Source organism: Puma concolor, chromosome F2, assembly GCF_028749965.1.
Source record: "Puma concolor isolate L17-30 chromosome F2, mPumCon1.1.hap2, whole genome shotgun sequence".
Taxonomy (NCBI): domain Eukaryota; kingdom Metazoa; phylum Chordata; class Mammalia; order Carnivora; family Felidae; genus Puma; species Puma concolor.
The window spans coordinates 63,639,160-63,663,010 of record NC_141684.1 but is presented as its reverse complement, the minus strand read 5'-3'; the positions used below and the strand labels follow the sequence as shown (position 1 = coordinate 63,663,010).

The window sequence follows — 23,851 nt, the reverse complement described above, 5'->3', positions numbered from 1 at the left end:
AGGGCAGTTCCCAGGGGTTAGACAGAGTTGATAATGAAGGGTGAGGTCTTGGATCATTAACCCAGACTTCACGGAGTCCCCAAGAAACACCTTATGCCAAGCCATCATGTCAGAAAGAACTCTTTTTTCTTTTAAATGATTCTTTAGCATTAATCAGAAGTTGTAGTAGACAATAAAGAGAGGTACAGTGATCTTCATTAGGTCTGAAAACCAAATGCTTATCTTAAAGAGAGAGCAAGGTAGATGGGAAATAATTTAATTAAGTCTGTCCTAACAAAGCCCAGTTTCAAGGAAGTGATTATCTCCAATCAGGCATCTGCTAGTAACAGGGTCAGCAAACTACAGCTGGCCTGTGGGCTAAATTCTGCCCACCACCTGTTTTTGGATGGCCCCTGAGCTAAGAATGGATTTACATTAAAAAAAATTTTTTTTAATGTTTTACTTATTCTTGAGAGAGAGAGACAGAACATGAGTGAGGGAGGGGCAGAGAGAGAGAGAGAGAGAGAGAGAGAAAGAGAGACACAGAATCTGAAGCGGGCTCCAGGCTCTGAGCTGTCAGCACAGAGCCCGATGCGGGGCTCGAACTCACGAGCCATGAGATCATGACCTAGGCCGAAGTCAGACGCTCAACGGACTGAGCCACCCAGGCACCCCTGGATTTACATTTTTTCATATTTGAAGACAAAAATCCAAAGAAGAGTATTTTGTGACACACGAAAACTGCAAAATCCAAACACCAGCGTCTGTATGTAAAGCTTTACTGGAACACAGTGCGCTCATTTGTCTACACAGTGTCTAGGTCTCTGGCTGTCTTTGTGCTACAATGACGGGACTGAAGAGCCGTGGCAGAGACCATGTGGTCTGTGAAGCCAAAAATATTCACCACTTGGCCCCTTACGAAAAAAGAAAAGAAAAGAAAAGAAAAGAAAAGAAAAGAAAAAAGAAAAGAAAAGTCAGCCCAGCCCCGGCGCTACAACAACGTCGCTCTTTGCTAGACAAGAATATGTGGAACAGGCAGCTGAAGTGAGAATGAAGTCTGTTTCAACGTCAGGACAACAAAGCAGAAGGCTTATTTGTCTCTAGTCACCCGAGGCCTCCAAACGCCCCTGCGAGAAGCCGTGATGGGTATGGATTAGTACACTTGGGAGAGCGCATTACAAACTCACCTGGTCGCTAGGCTCAAAGCTCATCTCCTCCTTCTCAGTTTTCATAGCTATTAATTTTGTGTTACTGGCAGGGTCTGTCTTACTGTCCAGTCGCTCAAGTTTGGGGGTTATTTCTGGTAAACCAATATCTTTAGTATCGTCTTTATCTAGCAAGTAGCGAAGTAGTGCATTCTCTTTCTTCTTGGGGCTCACGGGCTCTTGTTTAATAGTCACTTCTGAACCAGGGGCTGTGTTGCCGGCCTCCTGGCTCAGTTCTTTGCCTGTGGCTTCTGCCGTTAACTTGGCCAAGTCCACAGGGGAACTGCTGTCCTGCAAGAGTCTGTGCAAAATCTTATGCTTCTCCTTGAGCGAGGTTCCATGTGTCGACCCAGAACCAGGCAAGCTGCCCGTGGAGTCCTTGTTTGTGTCCGACAAAGAGCTGGATAAGGGCGAAGGCTCCATCTGGTCAGATTTGGTGGTCAACAGCTGTAGGAGTTTGGTCTGTCCTTTGCCGTCATGCAGTCTACTCTGTCCGTCAGACCTCTCGCCGCTCACAGCCTGGGGCATGCTGGGATCGTTTGCTTCCTTCTGCTCTCCCGGATGGCAGCTGCTCTCTGCTTGACCAGTGGTACCTTCAGATGGCTCCCCGTAAAGTCCAAAACAGTCTTTGGAGTCTAAGCTTCCCATCTTGCTGAGTGGGGGAGGATTCATATTAACGGGGGAGTTTTGCAAATTGCCCATTTTTAGGTCTGGTGAAGCCAACGATGACCCCAGTGAGACCCCGTGCCCCTCGCTGAGGGCCTGAAGTGCGTTGAGGGAACTGTTGGTGTAGCTATGGCTATTTCCTGTGCTGCTGCAAACTCCCACAGGGGAATGCAAGCTTCCTGCGGGGGAAAACTGACTGGGCGGGATTCGAGGGCTTCCAGCCACTCCGGGGCTCATGCGATGTCGTGGTGAAAGCATGGAGTTGGGCTGTCCTGGATTCATGCCAGGGCTGCTCTGTGAGGGACTGTTCATTTTGAGTGCATAGTTACTACCCTGAGGAGTGGTTGCTTGCATGCTCGACACATGGTTCATTCCCCCAGAACCACCAAACCTGCCCATGGGCATGCCCATCTGCTCCTTCGGGCCATTGATGGGAAAATTTATATTGCTACTGAGGGTCATGTCCTGACCTGGGTTCCCACTGCACATGGCCTGATGGGCAGGGCTGCTAGAGCTAATTGGATTCAATGGCTTCCCCATCGCTTGTCCAGTCAGATCCGGATTCATTACACACACATTCTGCTCTCTGTATAATGAGGAAAGAAATATACAAGAAAAAATACTTAGCAAGTTGTTATTAATTTAAGAAAACGAGATGGCCTCTTTTCTTTAAAAGAACAGAGTACGTTTAAAGGACCGATAACACTCTGATGAAACAATCTGCAATTACGGACAAGACTGAACACGCGTAGTTTTGGACCAAGAGGGATGTTTCTCAGTCAACTCATTAAGATGTCTGCGGTTTTACAGAGGGGCTGTCTTTAAATCTGACTACTACTGTTTCAAAATTGTAATTACCAGATAAGACATTAGAGGGGTTCCAAGTACACAGTATCTTTCTCATTTAATGGTATGTATATTATCATGAATAACTAAGAACTTGTACCGTCTTAAAGGAAGGACCCAAACGAGTGGAGCTGTCTTCAATTATTTGCCAGATTCTAATTCCTAACAATAGTCATATCTGGAAGCCCAGAGAGCTCTGAGGTATACTACTTGGCTCAAGAAGAATAGCAAACTTGGTGGGGGTGGGGATGGGGTGGGGTGGCTGGGGGACTCATCCCTAACTATTAGAAACTCCACAAGTTCTAGAGCCAATACAGTTACCAAAAGCATTTAGGATTAGATCACCTTGTCTAAGAGATCCCTCTCCAAGTCAAAGTGAGAGCTTCCAACAGACAACCTGGGACAAAACTTCGGAGTGACCCTGGTCTGTGATCTTACTTTCCCAACACCTAGACAGCTCCCATCCACTCCCTTACTAGTGACTAAAAGCAGGTTTTCTGAGCTAGATGATTTTCCAAGTCCTATGAGCTTTAATTTACAGCCTTGGCAGTCACTTGTGAGTTACCACATGTGTTCACAAATCCAAACAAAACAGGTTTCACAAATTGTCAAACATCAGCTTTCACTTAGGGGGGTGAAATTTGGCACATCTGTAATCACTTTCAAATTGTTTCAGTTTGAGGTCAGATTTATTAACAGTTGGCAAACAGGGCTGCCCATTTTTTTATCCCTAAACAAGAAAGTACATAATCAAGAAATGTAATAAAAGGGGACTCTTTAACCAGAGCAACTTTATGTATCTTCTGACAGTAGCTCATAAACCTTTTATATAGCACACCCATAAATATTTACATAACTTGAAATGTAATCATTTTCCTAAATTTGTGCTCTACAACAATATAGTTTATGACAAATTCATTTTAAAATCAACATTCAATTTTCTGTACTTTCTTTTTTTATGGAAATGTTCATTACCTTTCAATTTAAAGGCTAACGTCAAGAAGTTAATTTAAGCCTGAGAATAAAAATCTAAAATATTGCCTCTGAGTATATTTGAGAGTTTTAGATTTAAACACACAGGACCAGCAATCATGCCTCAATACTCCCACACTGCATGGGTCACCGCTGGGAACTGATCGATTTCCCTTCTCCGACCTACCAGGCGGTCGTGCCAGAGCAAAGCCGGTGCTAGCCTATATTCTTCCGGCTGCCTTTTAAAAGTCACTAGTATTAAGACGAGAATTCAAGGTATAGCCCTCTTCGCTGGCATCATAAATAAGCTTTTGGCCAACAGTTAATAGCAACTCAGTTTTATATTTTACGTGCCCGGGGCTGATTAACAGCAATGTCTGACAAGGCTGGAAAGCTCTAGGGTGATCTGTTGCTTCTGTAACAATTCTCTTGACTTGGGAAGGGAAAATGATTTTTTTTTTTTTTTTTGAAAATGATTTCTTATAACTAGGATTACCTGTGAAGCATATGTAACGATATTACAAGCTGAGGTTCATTAGTAGTCTGAGAACGGATGAGTTTGCTCTTCGTTTGTGCAGCAACAAGAGTGCCATCGGACAAGGAAAAACGATAGATTTGACTGAATGCCAATCCTTGTCTCAGCACTGTGGGCAAGTAAGGAAACAGAATGCATGTTTAGAAAAAAAAAAAAAATCAGAGAGTAGGGGCAGGATAAGATATAATAACAGTAATAAACTTTGTTAAGTTGAAGATTTTCCTACCAGCATGTTAAAAAGTTGTCAGTAATAGTTTATCATATTAAAACATTACAGCATTTTAAAAGCACATTTTTTTTACTCAAAATGCTAACAAATTCAATATATTGTGTTTTTTTGTTTTTTGTTTTTCAAATAAGGCTTATTAGACCCTCAAGCTAGGTTCTTTTTAAAATCTTCAGGACCATGGCGAAAAAGAGTGTAAACCATTTATTAGCTCAAAACAAGTTTCACAATGATCTGTTTAAAATAAACAGTACAGTGCACAGACAGGATATCTTTAAAGTGTAAAAGGTGCCTTTAATTTCCCTCTAAGCTAATAAAAATATTACAGTAAAATTAGGACGTTAGACGTATCCTCTGAATATTCATCTTGAAGTTACGTACTGTTCACCATCTCACAGTACTATTCCCCAATCTGTTGTTCAGTGTGTGAGAAGAAGTATGACTTCTGTGGATGGGACAACAGGAAGCAAAAGATAAACAATCAGAAAAATCTTTTCAGAGGAAAAAAAAAGGCCAAACAGAAAACTGAAACAATAAAAGCGGAATGGTTTAACTTCTGGATAAAGGATCTGTTTCCATTTTCAAGACAACAGAAGAAAATGTATAAATCAACTAGGTGAAGATAACGTCTCTTACAATAAAACTTCAGGTTTATCTTTTAGAACAACTATTTTAAAACTGTCAGATACTACATATTGAAAAAGAACATTTCGGCTCAGAAAGAAAAGGAGCCGTATAATTTGGTTACCCTCTTAAAGCATTTTAAGAAGCCCACTGTGTTTTCTCGCATCCTCTTCTACACAAATTTTGTGGGTTGAACCGCTAGCCCCAAGACCGGCCAGAACCAGCACGTTCATGACCCCACAAAGTTGCCTCAAGTGAGTGAGTGGAGGGAGGGAGCGAGAGAGTCCCTGACGCACGGTGAGGATTCTGATTTTTCTTGGCAGAATTTCACTTCGAGCAATCTCCCCCATGAAACCCCCTCCGCAGTCTCGGGTACACGCAGCGTTTAGGTACTACTTTGTGCCGTCAACTGCTGCACGAAGCTACTGTGAAGTGGGAGTCCTGGAAATGAATCACCGTACTTATGTGCATCTTGCTTTTGCGCAGTATGTTCCTAAAAGGCAGAACGAATACAATCTTTCTAACGGGACTCCTGTTTCGAATGGCTTAGGATTTCAGAATTTTATCTGACCTCGGCTGTGACCCCTGAAGGTTATCCATTTCATTTGGAAATACGTCAAACATCTCTACGACTAAAGTAGATACGTTTAAGCATACACCTGGATTTCTTTAGCAAGCTCTTCCATTCCAACACCACATTTTAGGAGATTTTTACTCAGTGTGATCGATCACCTTCGATCTTACCTATTTCATACATTTTGGAGTTTCCTTTCAGTGGGTCCCGCTTGTTTAAACCTACCACGGTGTCTGGTACACTTGTGTAAACCCTTTTGTTTACAAAGGGAGGCCACAGAGTTCCGTGTAGGGCATTGCTACTCCGGACTCAAGGATACTGACCATGTTTGCTCGTGGTGATTTCTTGTTCTTTGTTGTTACTATTTTTTAAATTTTAAACCAGATCTAGTGAAACAGTAGGTTAAATACTGATTTCTGCCAAGTGTAGAACCTCTATTTCCTCTTATTCTTTCCAACTTAAAAAAAATGCTGAAAGACACAAGGTTCTGGATTGTGTGCTTATTTCTGAGAAGGATAAAGAAGATGAAAAAGATGAATAAGATGAGGAGAAAAGTAAGGGAATGGGGAGAGAGGTCATTTACGATTTGTACTTTTTCATCAGCGGTCTTAAAACACAGAGTCTAAGCAAACACTACTGGTAAAATGCTAAGGTCACAGATGCACATCGAAGGGAAGAGGGCAAACTAAAACTCTGTTTTCAATGAGGAGTCGGGATGTTCTTTCTGCCAAAACGCTGACAATCCGCCCAACCGAGCCGCAGGGCACGCTCCGCCGCCCCTCGTCCCTCACAGGCACGGTGGCTGCTCCCTGGGGAATCCAGGCCCACTAGCCAGGCGCCCCGCGCCGGACGCACGGCGTCCATGGGAGCAGATCAGGAGACTAGGTGAAGAAGAGGTCTCTCTCCCCCTCCCCCACCTAGTACTTAATGAGGAAGAGCTAAGGAAAAGGCATCTTTCCCCCCTTGTTCTCACCAGTATGACAAAACACCAGAATGCACTAGAAGAGACGGGATTCTGTGCAAAGAACTCTGGGAGCGGCACGACAGGGAGACTGCCAGGAGACACCTCAGATTAAGCTCGGGTGCTGACCAGTCACTTCATCTGCGTCCGCCTTCCCGTTGATAACTTGAGTTCCTGACGCCTGCCCACAGGCTGTTGCTGAGAAGCAACAAGATACTACAAAGAAGGACAGCGTCGGACAAAGGCCGGGTGCTCGGTGAGGGCTGCTGTTATTACTGACACAGGACTTTGAAGTCTTGGCTTTGGCTCTAGCGGTCCTGTTAATTACGGTCTAGTCTAGCTGCCCCGTGACCTCAGTCAAGTCCCCTCATTTTTTGGAGCCTTCTAGAAATACCTGGGCAGTCTTCGGTGGTCATCACGTGGAAGGAGGGCCGGGGAGACCCCTATCAGGAATTTAGCTGCTCTTGCACATTTCATTTCGTTCTTACTTCCAGATTGTCTTTAGGACTCAGGTATTTCTTTTGATATTAAGTGGTACCTGATTAGGTAGTTTTCTATATACAGAAGCCTTAGGATCAGCGAACATGACCTTTTTCCCTTCCTTTTCTTCTGTTTTTATGAAATTATCTTCTAGTCATCTCATTCTTCTGTCCCACAGAGTCTACAAAGTTTTCCTTTAGATGGCAGCATTTTCTGGGCCGGATGATGCAAAGTACGTATGAACACAAAAAGTCAACAGACCCGAGTTTCCTGAGGTGAACTTCAGAACCACTGTTTCAGAGAAAGCTTCCACAGGAAGTAGTAACATAGCAAAATCAACGTCAAGCAAAGTACCATGCAGAGATGCCTACCTTCATGATGATGCCTCTTAGCATAGGACACAGATTCCCCTTCATGCTGCGCATGGAACTTCTGAATGCACCTTCTCACCAGGTCCTCCCAGCCTGGCTTCATGGCTGCCCGCATGGTGCTGGTATCCAGTGACGTGATCTTGCCTAGTAAATAACAGCAAGCATTATACCTACGTACTCATCTATTATTTATGAAAATGACTAACATTTTAAAAGATAAAATTTACTTATTTAGAACAGGTAGCACACAAAGGGTAGACAGTGAAAATAGGTGCCCCCCCCCCCCCCCCCCCCCGCCCCTTCTTCCTCGAGCTCCTCAAGGCTTCTGCCCCGGTAGCAGTCCCTATTCCCAGCTTCTTTGTGATCTTCTAAATATATTCCTTACATTACAAATATGTAGCTTCTACAATGATTTCTTTGGTATATATTTTTTTAATCTGTTTGTTTGTTTATTTATTGAGAGATTGTGTGAGCAGTGGTGAGGCAGAGAGGGAGGGAGACAGAGAATCCCAAGCAGGCTCCACACTGTCAGCACAGAGCCTGACACGGGGCTCGAACTCACAAACCGTGAGATGGTGACCCGAGCCAAAATCAAGAGCCTGATGCTTACATCGACTGAGCTACCCAGGCACCCCCGGTCTTCTCTGGAAAGAAAATTTACCTTGGAGATCTTGGCGAGTAGTAAAACTTTCTGATGAGGGAAGACCTGGTCTTTCCTTCATGGGAACTCTTCTTGCCACACAAATCAAGCAGGACTGCAAATCTTCAATCATATACATTTATGGTTATCATAATAGGCTTTTTCAGTGATTCAAACAAACTCAAATGTCTTTATGATAACATGACCTTGTAAATCAGTGAAGGAGGGAGTGCCCAAACGCTGTGTGCCTCTGCCGCTCACTGGCTTCATGCTCTCCTCCCCTGAGTGGGAAGCAGCTGGGGGACAGGATAGGGTGTGCCGTGCAGGGTCAGCTGCTGAAGCCACACGACCCACGCCGTGAAAGTACACCCACCACGCTAGCATTCCTGCCCTGAAAACTACCTGCTCAGCGATGGACGGAAGAGCGTGTAATCCTTTCTCACGGAATGGCTGATGGGAACAACCAGCTTAGTTCAACATAAAGTAGACAAATGGCGAAAACTAAAACCTGATACTCTGCTCTGTCGAGGGTTTGCTCCTTGAGTTTTTGGTTCACCACGATATAGGAAAGCTAGATAGACCTTCTACCCAGCTACGGAACTACCCCTAGAATGGCAACGAGCGATTTAACGCAGAGTATAAATGAAGTCTAGATGTGAACACGAACGAAATCCTAGAAAGTGTGGCAGGCACCAGGGCGGCTGCATTACAGTTGGGAATCTCGGCCTCGGCTGGTTTCTCACATGGCCAACGCTAGGCCTTTATTCCTCACCCATGTCGACTGTTTTATTCATCTGTGTTCACTTCTAGAGAACACGGAGATGTTTTATTTATCTTTGTAACAAGCGGAACACATTGTGTAGCTCTTTTATTTTTGAAAATGCTGGATAAAAGGTTAAAATGATAGTCTCCATATCTTATGTCATTGATTTATGATTATTCATCTTTAAATCTGGGAAAGAATTTCTCTAAATCTATCTAGTAATGGTGGGTATCACAAATATACCCACATAATAAAAGCTAAATTTTTGAGCACTTGCTATGAGGCAGACCTCTTTTTAGCTGCTTTAGAGGCTATCAGTTCATTTAGTCCTTGTGAGAACTCTACGAGGCAGGGATAGTATCATCTCCATTTAACAGAGGAGAAAACCAAAGCACGAAGTTTAAGTAATTTGCCCAACACCATACAAAACTAGTGAAGCCGGGATTCGAATCTGAGCACACCATGGCTCAGAAACCCTACTCTCAGGCCATACTGTGTTAATTATCTAGAACCAGACTTTAAAGGTACAAAAGTGTTTAAATACACAGCACAAAGTCACAAATTAGGTCAGTTACGTCTTTTTTCTACCACTTTAAGAACAGTATCCTAGATGGGTGAATTAGCAGCACGTACTCTGTTGCATAACAGGAAAAAAAAAATCCCTCAACATTGCATACCTAGGGAAAAACTTAGTTTTGAAAAATTATGTCACCTCTGAGAGCCCCATTACTTTTCAATAAAATTTAAATTACAAATTACTTGCATATAAAACCAAATAACTACAGAACTTCCTCAACTTACAATGGAGTTATGTCCTGATAAGCCCATCTTAAGATGAAAATACTGTAAGTTAAAAGTGCATTTAAAACATCTAAACTACCAAGCATAACTTAGCCTAGTCTACCTTAAATGTGCTCAAATACACACAGTCCACGGTTGGGCAAAATCATCCACCACAAAGCCTATGTTTTACTAAAGTGCTGACCATCTCATGAAATTTATTAAACACCATCCCGAAAGCGAACAGCAGAACGGACACGTGGGTATGGAACGGTTGTGAGTGTACCGGTCGTTAACCCTGGCGATCGCGTGGCTGACTGGGAGCTGCAGCTTACTGTCGCTGCCTGGCATCCTGAGAGAGCATTGTAGGCATATCGCTAGCCTGGGAAAAGATCCAAATTCAAAACTTCAAAGTATGGTTTCTACCGAATGTGTATCGCTTTCGCACCAATGTAAAGTTAAAAAAAAAAAAAAAAAAATGTAAGTCAAACCACCGTAAGTCGAGGACGTTCTGTAGTAATTAATGCCAATCGTGATTCAGGCATATTCGTTTAATCCTTACTATACTCTGATACTGATACTCTTGACTCCCCTTGATGAGAGGGTGAACTGTAGGCCAGAGAGGTCAAAAAACTTGCCCAAAGTCACAGAGTTGGTAAGTGGCTGACCTGGCCCGTCTGACTACAAAGCCCACGAGGTCTCCATTCGCCCAGCGCTCCTCCACACCTCCTCTCTTGCTACGCACGCAGTAAGCTTTCTTCGGCACTGCTTCACATTAGACAGTGACCCTCTGCGGCGCGGCGTGGCGTGGCTCGCTTGGAGGGCACGGGGGTTGGACACTAATCAGCAGCTCCTTAGGGGGGCGGGCCTACGAGCTTGAAGTCCTCTCCATTCCCCACTCCCGTCTCTAGCCTCTCTCAAGTATCATTCTATCACATACACCATATCCTGGACCCTGCATCCACGGATAAACTAGATGGAATCCATTAACCCCTGGAAAGTGTATGAAACAAGTTGTTTGTACTTATGCATTTTTCTAGGCTGTGGCTCACAGTAGACATTCAGAAGAGCTTAGGATCCCTGGGAGGTTTAACCACTAAGAGAGCTTCTCTAGTTAGGCAGCTGCTAGTCACATGTGGCTATGCAATCGTAAACTTAATAAAGTAGAAAAGTCGGTTCCCCATTTGCATTATTGAAACACCAAAGGCTCAAGAGCCACATGCAGCTAGTAGGGGCTGCCCTGGACGGCCATCACCGCGGAACATTCTATCGGACAGTGCTGTTTTACAGACATAAAAATTGAATTCGTCACAAGAATTAAGTAGGTGAAAAGGATAAAGAACCCACGTCTAAATTTTTCTTTGTGTGGCCACGAGTTTTAGATAATGAAGAGTGAAAGAAGTAGCACAGGAATAAATACACAGATACATACGAAATATCCTGATTTTGCCCTACCTTCTCCTTCTTCTTTGATGGACTTTGGTTGAGAGACGGCAAAGCACTGCATAGTTTCATATTTCTGATGCGCTTCCTGGTTGTCGTGACCTTCCTCTTCCGAATCAGGCAAAGGTTTTACCAGCATCCGGCAATTAAAGGTATGGCTGTTCCGCCTGGGAGGCTCGCCAGACCAGGATCCCCCGTTCACTGAGTGAGGCGAGAGCAAGCCGAGAATTACCAAGGAACTAACATCAGACTCACCGCTGCCGAATTATCAAAATGATGCTACTGTTTTAACAACCTGGGAACACTCTTGGGATTTTCAAAATAACTTTTACACTTCTTACCCTTCACCCTGACTCCTTCCTTTCAAGCGCAGGCCTTGGTTATTTATTACTAGCATACAGTTCTTTCTTTTTGTGTTTCCCTTGCTTTGGTTTCTTGGAAATTTAGTTCCACCTACTTGTATTCTAGTGTTAGATATGTTACCCCCTGCTCAAAAATCTGTAGCTGGCACCAACTGTAGCATGCATTAAGTTCTTTAAAAGGATTTGGACCTTACAAGGATAAAAGTTCTTTTAACAGGTCAGGAAGAGGAAAGCCACTCAAACTGATAAATGAAATCTCAGTAACCAGCCGCACCGTATCCATCTAAGCAGATCTCCCCCGTGGGCCAGCATGAGCCTCCCCCACGGTCCTCCATACTCGGTCCTGCGTGGACACCTTTGCTCCTGCGACCTTCTCTAAAGTGTTCAGCTGCCTCTATTTCTCCCACCCAAACGTAGCCTGCTCTGAGGCCAAGATCCCTATACCGCCTCCTTTCGCAGATCTTTTCTTTTATAGAATTTTACAGAAAAAAAATTTTTTTAAGTTTATTTATTTTGAGAGAGAGAGAAAGAGCGAGCAGCAGCGGGGGAGGGCAGAGAGAGACAGAATCCCAAGCAGGCTCCGCACCGTCAGCGCAGAGCCCGATAACGGGCTCGAACCCATGAACTGTGAAACCAAGAGTTGGACGCTCAACTGACTGAGCCACGCGGGTGCCCCGAATTTTATAGAACTTTTAGTGTATATTTTGTAACTTGACTGTTGAATGACTCTATTGTAGCTTTTTTTTTTGGTTTCATGTACATTTCCTCAATTAGACTGAAAACTCCTTGCGATGCAGTGCTAATGTCATTTATTTCTTATCAAATGAAAGACTACTTCACATGTCTTCTGCTTTGGTGTCCACACTCAGAAATGTGTGTATTACATCAGGAGAGAGGTAATGACAGAGGAAAGACTACTTTTGGGGAAATGCACTAGTGAATCAAGAGAAACAAAAGAATGACTGATTTTGAGGATTCATGTTTCTGGATCGCCGGATCCACTTTCTCATTCCACAGAGGAGAAAACTGATGAGAAAGATGCTCAACTACTAGAAGAGCTGGAATCTTTTCTTTGTTCTTCTTTATGCTCTAAGAAATATGATGGCCAGGAGGACAATGAAAGGGGGGATCACAAAAAGGGCCAGCGAGAAGATCAGCAAACATACCCTCAAAACTCACTAGCTGGAAAACACTTAAAAAGACATCTAGGTGTTCTGGAGAATGCAAGGCTAAACCCATAGCCGCTGGGCTGTGAAGGAATGAACAAGAAAACACACTCTAGAAAGAAAAAAAGAAATTTCAAGTTAACTGCAAGAAGCTGTTCGAGAATTATAGAAGGAGTCACAGCTAGCTTTATGCGCCTCGGCAGACGTGGGGGATCTGTGTCACCGTCAGCGTTTCTGCAAGCTCACCCACGACATGGAGACTTAACACAGAGAAATCAAAGAAGAAAGAAAAAAGAGTTCTTATTACCTCAGGTTAATAAGGAATCTTAAAATATAAAAAAAGTACAATGTGAAGTAAGGAAAAGAGCTCTTCAGACAAGTGGATTAATAATACCAAATTAATAAGCATAGGTCCTTTGAGGAAGTCATAAAATTACTGAAGAGATTTGAAAATATTAGTTACTTGAAATGAGAAATCCTATTTTCTTGTTCACTTACTAGAGAATATAATAAAAGAATCTCACACGAGTATTCCTAAGTTTTGTATTACTGTTGCAGTCACTTTGAACAAAGGGTTATCGTAACCAAGGAAAAGAGAGCCATAATGGAATTTAAAAGGGCCTTCTTCTATTTACTGTGGTTAACAGTAAGACCAGCTAATAGGAACAATTTGGAGAAAAAAAAAAAAAAAAGAACAGAAATACTTGCTAACTCAGGACCTGACCTTATTCTGTCCTGAAATATGCACTTCCTTTTATCTGTGAAAATGTTCTTAGCATCATCAGTCTAAGTGAGAATATTTAAAAAAGAACCACTCAGTAAGTGGGAACGGTGATGCCCCGGAGCAGCGGCTAAGGTGGGTCCATGCTGTGAACCACCCACGTTCCGATGTGGCCCTCAACACTCTCGGACGCTCCTGGACAGCATCTTCCAGATGAGGTGGAGTCAGGGATGTGAAACGGGGTAAGGAGGCAGTGTCTGAGGGGGACACCTGCACAGCCACCGGAGCGTCTGGGAAATGAAAGGGCCCATTTAGGGCTCCCAGGCTGATAGCATTTGAACCTCTATATGCCACTTGTTCCTTAACATTTTATTTTTACAGTACCGTATGCACCCACACGCGTACTCCCTTCACAAAATGGACTCAGGGTTCTGTTTCTGTGAAGTCAAATTCTCAAACTTCTCATGACCTTCTGCTTCTTAATCATGGGGAAAAAGCACAAAGCAGGGTCGGCTGGCACTGGATAGAGAGGGAGGCAATGTGGCACCCTCTTAAAAAACCACACCACAAACCCCATGAAAACAGTTGCCACAGGAGTACTTTCCATCTGAATTCTCTTCATGTACTTTAAAATTGAGGATCAAGACAATCATTTGTTCAAGATCACGATCTGCAGATGCCCCTTTCTCCATGACTTTTAAGTTTAAACACTTAATCTAAGCATCTCTAAAAGTACCCAGTTACTGATGTAATACAGTGCTACTTTACCCTCCAACCAAGACCACGTGTGTATGGGGGTGGGGGGGGGGACCCGGCAGACCATCATTTACCTATAGACTTTGGCAGCAGGTTTTTGACAAATTCAGTGTGGTCCCCAACATGCAGGATGCTATATACACTTTTGTTCATCAGCTCCTCTTGGTTATACCTTAGGTACTGTGTCACATTTTCTGAAACAAATACAACGTTGCCTTCCAGATTCACCACAAAGAAGAACCCATCAAGGGCCTGAGGGAAAAGGCGCAAATTGTGTTAGACATGATACAACAGAAAATCATATGCAGTTGTTAAGAAGGGCTGATCCCATTAAGGGAAATGTATAATTCACATATAGATAGAAAAGAGATTTCTCTCTTGCCCCTCTCTTAGTTTTTAGGAACAATTAGCACATTTTCTCTTGGTGAAATTATTCCATCTTAGTAAGTGGGAGAGACCCTAGATCAGGGTTTCTTACCGCACACTAAATGACCAACATTACTCTGTTATTTTATCACAAGATAATAATTACTGCCAAGTAAGTACAGGCATTTATCTATATTTTCAAAATTATATTGGTGGACTCCACACGGCCCGACAACAACATTTATGTTACCAACCCAAAACAAAGTAATTATGTTGTACAGTTTCTCATGTAATACAATGGGAGGAAGGGGTCATTGCTAATTTCCCCTCAGTTTAAAGAGAAAAAAAATTAAACAAACCCCGATTTGATTACCTTTAAAGCTGCCAGGGTTTAAATGGAAAGAATTACAAATGATCTCAAAAGCCAATCCTTTTGGTTTGGGGAAAGGGTCTGCGAAGTGTCTCTCTGATATGGCAATGGGGACCACAGGTGGAGATGTGGCCGGCACTGTCCCAAGACTGGAAGGGGACTTGACGTTTGGGTTTTGACAGCGACAGCTGGAAAGTGAACTAATTGTGCCCTTTTCTACTACTTGTTCTCCAGGTCATCGAGATGCAGGTCCCTAGTCACCCAGATAACATTAGCGCTTTCCCATAACGTGTGCTTGGCCTCACTCCTTGCTGTTGTCATGCCAATCTAGATTAGGGAAGCACAGAAAGGCTCTGGGATCATTTCAGGAAATGAACGTAATAAGAATAACTACTGAGCATGTTCACTGTGCCTTAAACACATTATGTCATCTTAATATTTACAACTCTGGAAGGAATGTCTTCTCCAATTTACAGAGGAAGAAACTGAGATTCAAAGAGGTGAAGTGGCTTGTGTAAGCTCTTGAAACTCGCCAGTGGCAGAGCTGGAAAGCTGGAATCCAGGTGGACCCGACTCTACAGCTCATGCTCGTGATTGCTAAGCGGCAGAGTATTCTATTTTGATATTCACCCCAGTCTTTTCCTACCATGTTCACCTTGGTGAGGCAAAAGTTGAGAGTTCAGGGAGTTTTTCTTAGTGACTCCTCCTTTCCATTTCTGATCCTTGATGTCAGATCCTGTTTTATGGATTAGGTGAACCATCAGGACTAGAGAAGGCTTGATATTGATCAGGTGTACCTCGAAACAGGGTCAGCTGGTTTACCCAGTTTATGTCAGTTTCTCCGTGCTATGTGTTTACCACAGTTTTTAACATGAATGTTACATGTGTATATTGATACAACAATGTGTATGCATGGGGTATGAAGTATTTACTTTTATCCTAGTTTGCTTTCTCCTTATTATTTAACAGTTCCTATTTTGTGAGCTTTTTGGGAATATATTCCATCTTTAATTCTATTTTCTTCACAAAACTAAGTGCTCTCTCAAATTAGAAATGACCATAAGGCACCAGTGAAAAGTTTTTTTTTTTTTTTTTTTTTTTTTAAATATAACACCATTCGGTTTTAAGTTTTTCTTAAATATTCTGTCAGGTTTTACCAATTGTATAACTAATTTTGCGGGGCAAAGCAAGACTGTATGGAGATGGCCTCCATAATAGGCTGGCACCAACCCCTAAAAAACCTTGTGTGAGTATGTGTATGCAGGTGTACGTCTGGGAAGGGTGAAGGGAAGCAAGTCAGCTGTTTAGTTATGTGCCACGTATCCTTTTAAACTAACTGCTTCAGATATACATTCACAGGGATTTTCATAATTATATTACTTATAGTTCACTTTTGAAAGTGCAAACAGCTTCTCACATGTTTTGTACCATGATAAAAAGACTGATTTGTAGCATAGTATAACTGAAAGATGAAAGTGTTTCATCTCATGAGACTGTGTTTTTTTAAAAGCACACTATGATATGCTCTGATGAAAAAAGCTGACATTTGGTTTTGTTGCCTAGCAACCACTATGCTATGATGTAAGCATGAGTGTGCATCTATGCCTAGGAACAGCTCAACGGGAACAAGTTTTCCCTGTTCAAATTATTCCATGTAAACAGGGAAAAACACTTAAATTCAAACCTTAAGTCACTAGATTCAGGCATTAGCTCTCTAACATATTCAGCACTAAGGTCCTGCTGCTCCACAAGTACTCAAATGAGTACAATGAATTCGCTGAAGACTACTTTAAAACAGCAAAAACGTTGGCTGGATTTTACGGGAGAAGGCCTACTGATACCCAGCCATCAGATATCTATAATCAATGACCGTGCGCTCAGAGGGCTTTGCATCACAGCCTTGGGGTTACTCCAAACATTTCACTTTTGGAGCTTCAAAAATCTTCCCAGAAGTGCTTACCCTATTTTAACCTTCTCCCATGCAAGGAATAAACACAGATATATGAGAATTTCCTAATAATATAATCATCTAATAATTCAGATTATGATTTTCAAACCAATTTTGTTTATAATTCAAAAAACGTTCCCGGGAACATATCTACTTTCATCTAATTCTAAATAATCCACCCTGTTAGAGGTGTCTTATCTGTTTCTAAGAACCAAGCAGGAAGTAGCACTCTCTGGCCTTCCTTGTTGACTCTGGAAAATCAGGTTAAGTGTATTCATGCTTTTTCCCTGAAAATTGTAGCTGGATACTGTCAAGCCAGCGATTCAAGAGAAATAAGCAAGGGGCCACACGAGGTCATTTAAAGCCTTTTGGCTAGCAGGTCCAGCTCCAGGAATTCCGTCATTTCTAAATACAAGGACTGGGTCAGATGGTCTTTACTTTTTTTCAAAAGTCCCCCCGCCCACCACCCCCCGCACTTCCACCTGTGAGATAAATTTTCACAGAGTCAGATTTTCTAAAACAAAAACAAAAACAAACCCACGATCATAAGCGCCAGCTAAAATAAAGGAGGGCAACGACTGGTTACCTTCGTTTTAAAAACCCTAATTTCTCACATACGTACGGCTGCTGCTGCGAGTCGCTGCTCCCACAGTGACAACGCTGCCAGGCTCCTGGCCGTGCAGTACTTTTCAGTCTCATCCTATCGCCAGCAGAGTAAATTATCCTGAGAACTGACATAATTTATGTCTCCGGGCTCCTCTGCTTCTTGTTATACATTCACTGACATTTTTTTCCCTCATCTTACCATAGCCCACATCTTGAATTTTAATTTTGGAACAGGTACAGCAAAGCACTCGGTGTTTAATACTGTGCTAGTTCATAAAATAGGAGAGCCGGACTCTACAAATTCTAGACAGTATTCTGGTCGTAAAACTTCCGAAAGTTAATCAGCAACAGGGAGTTAAGACCAACCACTACATTTGTGATGCTTATCTTAATAGTTCTGCCTTTACTTCAGTTCTCATCTTTAGGAGAGGAGCTGGTTTGAAGCAGCATAAAGAAAAAGCGGAAGCCTCTGCCTGGTCCTCAAATTTTAACCTGCACATATAGGCACGTGTATACGGCATAATATAAAACCTAAAAATTGGGGGAACATTTCAAACAGAAACTCTATCGCAGAAGTTAATGGGACTTGTGGACATGGTTTTCCAAAATGAATGCTCAACTGGCAGTGAAAGTCTGTCCATTTGTATTCTAATCTAGTTCCTTTAATTCTCTATTGTCGCCCTGAAATGTATATGTGCTGAAATGAGGAGCTAGATAAATACGTGTTAGCAAGCTCAACAGGTCAGCGGCACCCCATCCTCAAGACTGAAAATTAAGCGTAGATTGTCCTTACGTTACATTCACCTGAAAATTAAACATAATAATGTGAAGACCAACAACACCATAAAGTACAGAACGAAAATGAGGGCGTGCTACCTCAAGCATCATGGGCCCCAGCGCATCCTTGTCGATGACGCCCTGCCCTGTTGATGACACATCTGACTTCTGTACTTCATCTATGTTGGCAGCTGCTGCTTTCTCTGCAACAAACAGAAGCGTGAATTCAATGGCACTGCTTTTTCAAGGACAGAATGACACAGAAACATTTTTATTGTCATGATTTTTTAAATCTCTAGTGGAATCAGACGTGGCTATAAAAGAGTTAGAGTACATCCCCACTGCCGCTGAATGGGGGAAACTGCTGGAAACAGGAAGCAGAACATTAACTTTTCACCTCCAGAACCTGTGGCTCAGATCCCCTCTCAGGCAGTGGCTAAAATGAGTTTAGTGGTCTCATGCTAGTCCCCGACGAGCCTTTTTTTTTTTTTTCTAGATGACAAAACCGCCAAACACTATGGCACAATTAGTCTCTGCTCAGGGGACTCTGCAAACCAGGATAACGGAAGGCCTGCTGTTCAGAATTCGGTAGCACATTCGGAGACACATCTCCACGTGTTTGAAGGAACAAACAGGAGTCCTAGCTTGCTACCGCTGCGCCCAAGTGACACGCTGTAACAAGTGCCTCGTGGGCTCTCCTACTGCTCCACCTCTCATCACATTCACAGTGAAAGTGGCCTGAAGGCTGGCGGTCCCTGTCTGGTCGAAGGCGCTGAACGATTTCAGGCAGAGACCACAGGCACCCTATCAAGCCCCTAGAGTTCAGGGGCCGCCCTTTTAGGACAGGAGGCACAACATATGCTCCGGCTTACAATGTACCAGGCAGCGTTCAGGCCTGGAGGGCCTGGGGAAATGCCCCTCATGGACAATTCTCAGAGAATAAATAGATGTCCAGTCATCAATAGTTATGCAAACTAGTTATTTCAAGAACGCCAAAAAAAGTTTAAAGCATAATGGATACGTATCGTCAACTTGCTAGGAAACAACACAAAACCAATGTGCCAATTATTTGCACCTGAATAAATTATATCCTTGTTTACACTGAATGTTACCATTGTAATTAAATGCAAATAAAGAAAACCGTAAATCCGTTTAGTACTTAGAATCAACCTGCTCTCATGACCTTGATAAATTTTGCGGCTGCTGCGGCGGTTTCTTCTTTTTTTTTTTTTTGAAAAAAGTTTTTACACGGTATTCTAAAAATCTGGAAATCTGAATTTGTACCTGAGAACCTAGAAAATAATTGGGAATCTCAGGTCCTCCAAATCTTGCCACTCCCAGGACGGAGCACTCCCACGTGTATATTTATCAGGGGAGAAGGGAAGGTGACTGCTGTAGTTCAAGTGTAAGTTCAACTCCCAACTCTTCAAGGCCTTAGTACGTGCCTTCCATGCATCACGGACTGTGACAGGAGTAAATGGGATGTCATGTAAAACACACTGTAAAACCTATAAAGTAGTGGGGCGCCTGGGTGGCTCAGTCGCTTAAGCGTCCGACTTCGGCTCAGGTCATGATCTCACGGTTCCTGAGTTTGAGCCCCGCGACGCGCTCTGTGCTGACAGCTCAGGGCCTGGAGCCCGCTTCGGATTCTGTCTCCCTCTCTCTCTGCCCCTGCCCCACTTGTGAGTGCGCGTGTGCGCTCTCTCTCAAAAATAAACATTAAAAAAATTAAAAACTACAAAGTAGTTTACAAATAGAACTTACTGCTAGCATACTTGTATTAGTTCTTCCTTACTTAATGCCAAATTTAGCAACTTCTTTGCAGAGCTTATCATATGCGGTCTGTATCTGCTTTTTCAATTACTATACTCCTGGATCACCTCCTAAGATCTAAATAGATCTTAGATCTTAGATCTTATCTGGTAGCCTTTCTAGGTCAATATTGTGAGGATCTGTCAGTCTTCATTTTGGTCGTTTCTTTGCTGCCGTCCCCAGCTCTTGATTGGTAGGCACCTTGCCCCCTTGCTTTATCTGCAGACTCGGTCTCAGCCCAACGCCTCAGCCTCAACTGGGGCAGGACGTACCTCAGGCTCTCCAGACAGTTATTGCAGACGACCCTCCCCTACCATCCCCATTTGCCTAGAGTCTTTTTCATTGCCAAACATACTCCAAGTAAACGCATACTGGGGCGCGTAATTTTCTTTTTTCTTTGCTACTTCACTCTGTAAGGCTACAGATTTCCCTACAGTTTCCACTCATTTTGCTACCCACCAGTCCAGGAATAGGACTGACCCCATCACCTCCTGCTTCATCTAATTTAGCAGCCGGTACTGTGGAGGTCCCGGCAGGCTTCGGGCCTAAGGATCCTGAGTTTCATTAATACTAAATTTTAAAACTCATAAAATAGATATTATATATTTATGTGGTCCTACTGCATCCTAATTCATTTTTTGTCTTTGGTGTTGTGGCAGCGTGAAAGCGACGTGCCAACATCCCGCAGAGAGAGTAATTTGCACCCTTTGCTCTAATCTCCTCACTGTTGACGGGAGCATCGTGCTCCCATCAGTAACCTCTTTCAGTAGCAGTGGTGATTCTCAAATCGGAATGGTGGACATGAGAAGACAACCTCCCCAGAGAGGATCTACCAGAATTTGCAGACTGAAAAAGCTTTCTTTGAATGACATTCTGATGTATCTTCCTAGGAAGGTATCCTGTCCTCCCCACTTCCTGCAGTGAGAATCACAGTCCAGGAAATAAACAGTATGCTACCCCACCAGAAGATAGATTTTATGAAGGCGGCACTGTATCTGTATCCTTAATGGGCACTGTCCCTATTTCAGAGCAGATTTTCACTAAATACCTGGTGGCTAACAAGACTAGATCCACCTCGGGCACTTATTCCCAGAAACGTAGGAGGCAACAGGGGCGTGGGCAGGTGGGTGAGATGGGGGTGGAAAAAGGAATAGATTTTCCCCTTTAGGTCTAAGGGCCCTCCAGGGTGCAGGGCGAGGAATGGAACAGGTAGGCAGGGTCAGAAATATGGGAGAAAGGGTTTCTTGAGGAGATAAATCATCTTGCTTTGCCTTACTCAGTAAGTTTTAAGGCATCTAATGTTGTTTCAGGTCCCCATTTCTCGTATCCTTCCACTGTTAAAACTGGTGGTTTTATCCTTTTCAAAGTATGGATTGATTAATTCAGATTACTCTTGGGGGAAAGTGACTCATAAAGCACAAGCTACTAATCACAAGGGCAACTCCGTACCTACTGCTGACCGCCAGAAACCAGCAGGCGATTTGTCGTATGCGATTCTGAGAGCACAATAGTAAGAAACTGTTGTTTGCTGGGGGTCTATAATAATGCTGTTTGTGGGGCGAAATAAATAGAAAATAAGAGTGTCTGTGACAATCCATTTCCAAGCCTTTTAAAGACCATCAATATACCTTGTGAGATATTTACATTTTGAGGATCTGATCATTGTTCTGAAGACCCAAGTTTTCCTAAATTCATCCATTAATATTTTGTAGAGTTTAAAGAACAATTTAAAAGTAATCATCCTGAAAAATTATTTGTAATACTAAGACATGTCATTTTTTTCTCTTTATAATATCCAACTGCTCAGTCTTTCAAAGGAGAAAAGCAGCCAACAGGAAGTCACGGAGAGTGAGTGGCCATCATGGGGAAGTCACCAGTAACACCGGGATCTATTCAGCAGTCTCTTCGTCTCTGTGTCTCAGTGTCTCGCTCTGCCTGTGGTGCAAGTGGAGTGAATAATCCTTGTCAGCTGAGAGATTAAATCTAGCTGGGAGGGCAAAACAGTTACAATCGAACTAAATGAGAGCAATTTAGGGATAATTGCAAGGAACTAACTTTAAGTTCAAAGAAGAGATAAGGATCGTTGGACACAGCCGAAAATATTTCACGTACGTTGTAACTGAGTTGGACCCGGCAGGATAAGCAAGTGGATGGCAGACAAGAGCCTGACACGGAAGCCGGTGGGATGGACACGTGGCATCTGGCCCTGAGGAAGTCTCCACTGTGCCTCTGGAAACCAACGCTAAGGAACACTGGCAAAAAGTCCATGTAAGCTGGAACCCTGGGAATTCCCGACTAAAAATGAAAACAGCACATTAGGGGGCGCCTGGGTGGCTCAGCCGGTTGAGTGTCTGACTTGGGTCAGGTCATATCTCACAGTTGGTGAGTTCGAGCCCCGCGTTGGGCTCCAGCTCGGAGCCTGGAGCCTGCTTCGGATTCTGTGTTTCCCTCTTCCTACCCCTTCCCCGCTCATGCTTTGTCTCTCTGTCTCTCAAAGATGAATAAACATTAAAAAAAAAAAAAAAAGAAAAAAAAAGAAAACAGTGCATTTTTCACAAGATCAACTTGAAATTGTATTAGGGGATCAAGTGTTTTGAAAGAAAACTCTAAATGAGAGTATTGATTATTTGCAAGAGAACTTTAAAAATGTTGTAATATTTACACAATATTCATGTAACTAACAGAACGGGAAATTTTCACTATTCGTAGACTAAATATATGAGACGAAGGGTCAAGAAGTTAGGGCTTTTCACTCCTGTCCTCACTACGTTTGTATGTATGCATTTCAACTAATTTGTCTTCTAGTATTCAATTCTGTATTGAATTTGTGCTTTGATAATTTCTCAGTATTAAAGAGAATAAAATCTGTAATATGAAACGATAGAAAACACACAGAAGTATGGCTTTACTAATGTAACTGAAATCTAAATTAAAATGGCCACGAATTTGTTTTTGGGTACTTTTCATGAAGTAATTACTACTTCTGTTCAATGTTCAGCTGAGTCTTGAAATTAAATAGGAGGAAGAAAAGGGCTCCAGTGAGAGATACATTATTATGATAACCGGACATATACTGGTATCTTGATGGAGCCTTTCAGTGATGAGTATGCTATTTTTATGTGCCAGATATAAATAAGCCAAAATCCTTAGATATATTTATACTTCTGTAAGTACAGCATTACTATACTAAAATACACTACTTAATATTTTTAAATTAGGCAGTTTTCTCAGTGATCACAAATTGTATTTACTTTTCTATATTTTGCATCCATTAACCATAAAAATATATTCTGTTACAAAAATATCCTTCCGTAAACGCAAGAGTAGAAAGATGTTTCGAGAGTAGACAGAGTTTCATATGGTCAAAACCTTATGAAATCCATTATAGATGGAACTCTTAAATTGGAAAAAGAGATGATAAAATTTAGTTTTCAGAGCCTATGAAAAGATTTCTCCTTCATGCCTTGACTTCTATTTCTTCTTGCTACACTTAAACCATTATTCTTTTTAGATAAAAAATATGACCTAAGAGAGTAACAATGAAAATAATTCCATCCCTTTCTTCCTCACTCTCCCAAAAGATCAAAATATCATAAAACAGCTATGATCTTTTTAATAACACAGTTTTACAAATGCAAAACCCAAGGATGCCTCTGTAATCTTTCCCCGAGTGTCCCTGCCCTCCTGGGTGGTTGCTCTCAGTGCAATCCCGTCCAGTTCCTTCCTCCATTTGCCTGCACTCCAGAAATCCAATACCAATTAATTAGATTTCCAGTTTCAAAGCAAAGAACAAAACCCTATCTCTTCAGGGACTGTGTTAAGATGAGTCATACCACAAACTGGGGGAAAATCATTAATATTATATTCCATATGCTTTTCTTTACAGGTAATTATCATTCATG

At 42.5% G+C, this 23,851-nt stretch overlaps 1 protein-coding gene across 12 annotated transcripts in view; it reads right to left on the bottom strand.

Moving 5' to 3' along the window:
- The window catches only part of NCOA2 (nuclear receptor coactivator 2), a 292,908-nt gene that overhangs the window by 44,674 nt on the left and 224,383 nt on the right, over nucleotides 1–23,851 (bottom strand). For all 12 annotated transcript variants that reach the window (XM_086695674.1, XM_086695669.1, XM_086695666.1 and 9 more), the window contains 7 exons: nucleotides 18,237–18,340; nucleotides 14,145–14,322; nucleotides 11,078–11,266; nucleotides 8,101–8,202; nucleotides 7,440–7,583; nucleotides 4,165–4,312; nucleotides 1,167–2,436 (listed from right to left, as the gene is read on the bottom strand). In XM_086695674.1, coding sequence (XP_086551800.1) covers nucleotides 1,167–2,436; nucleotides 4,165–4,312; nucleotides 7,440–7,583; nucleotides 8,101–8,202; nucleotides 11,078–11,266; nucleotides 14,145–14,322; nucleotides 18,237–18,340 — 2,135 coding nt within the window. The remainder of the gene's footprint in view (nucleotides 1–1,166; nucleotides 2,437–4,164; nucleotides 4,313–7,439; nucleotides 7,584–8,100; nucleotides 8,203–11,077; nucleotides 11,267–14,144; nucleotides 14,323–18,236; nucleotides 18,341–23,851) is intronic.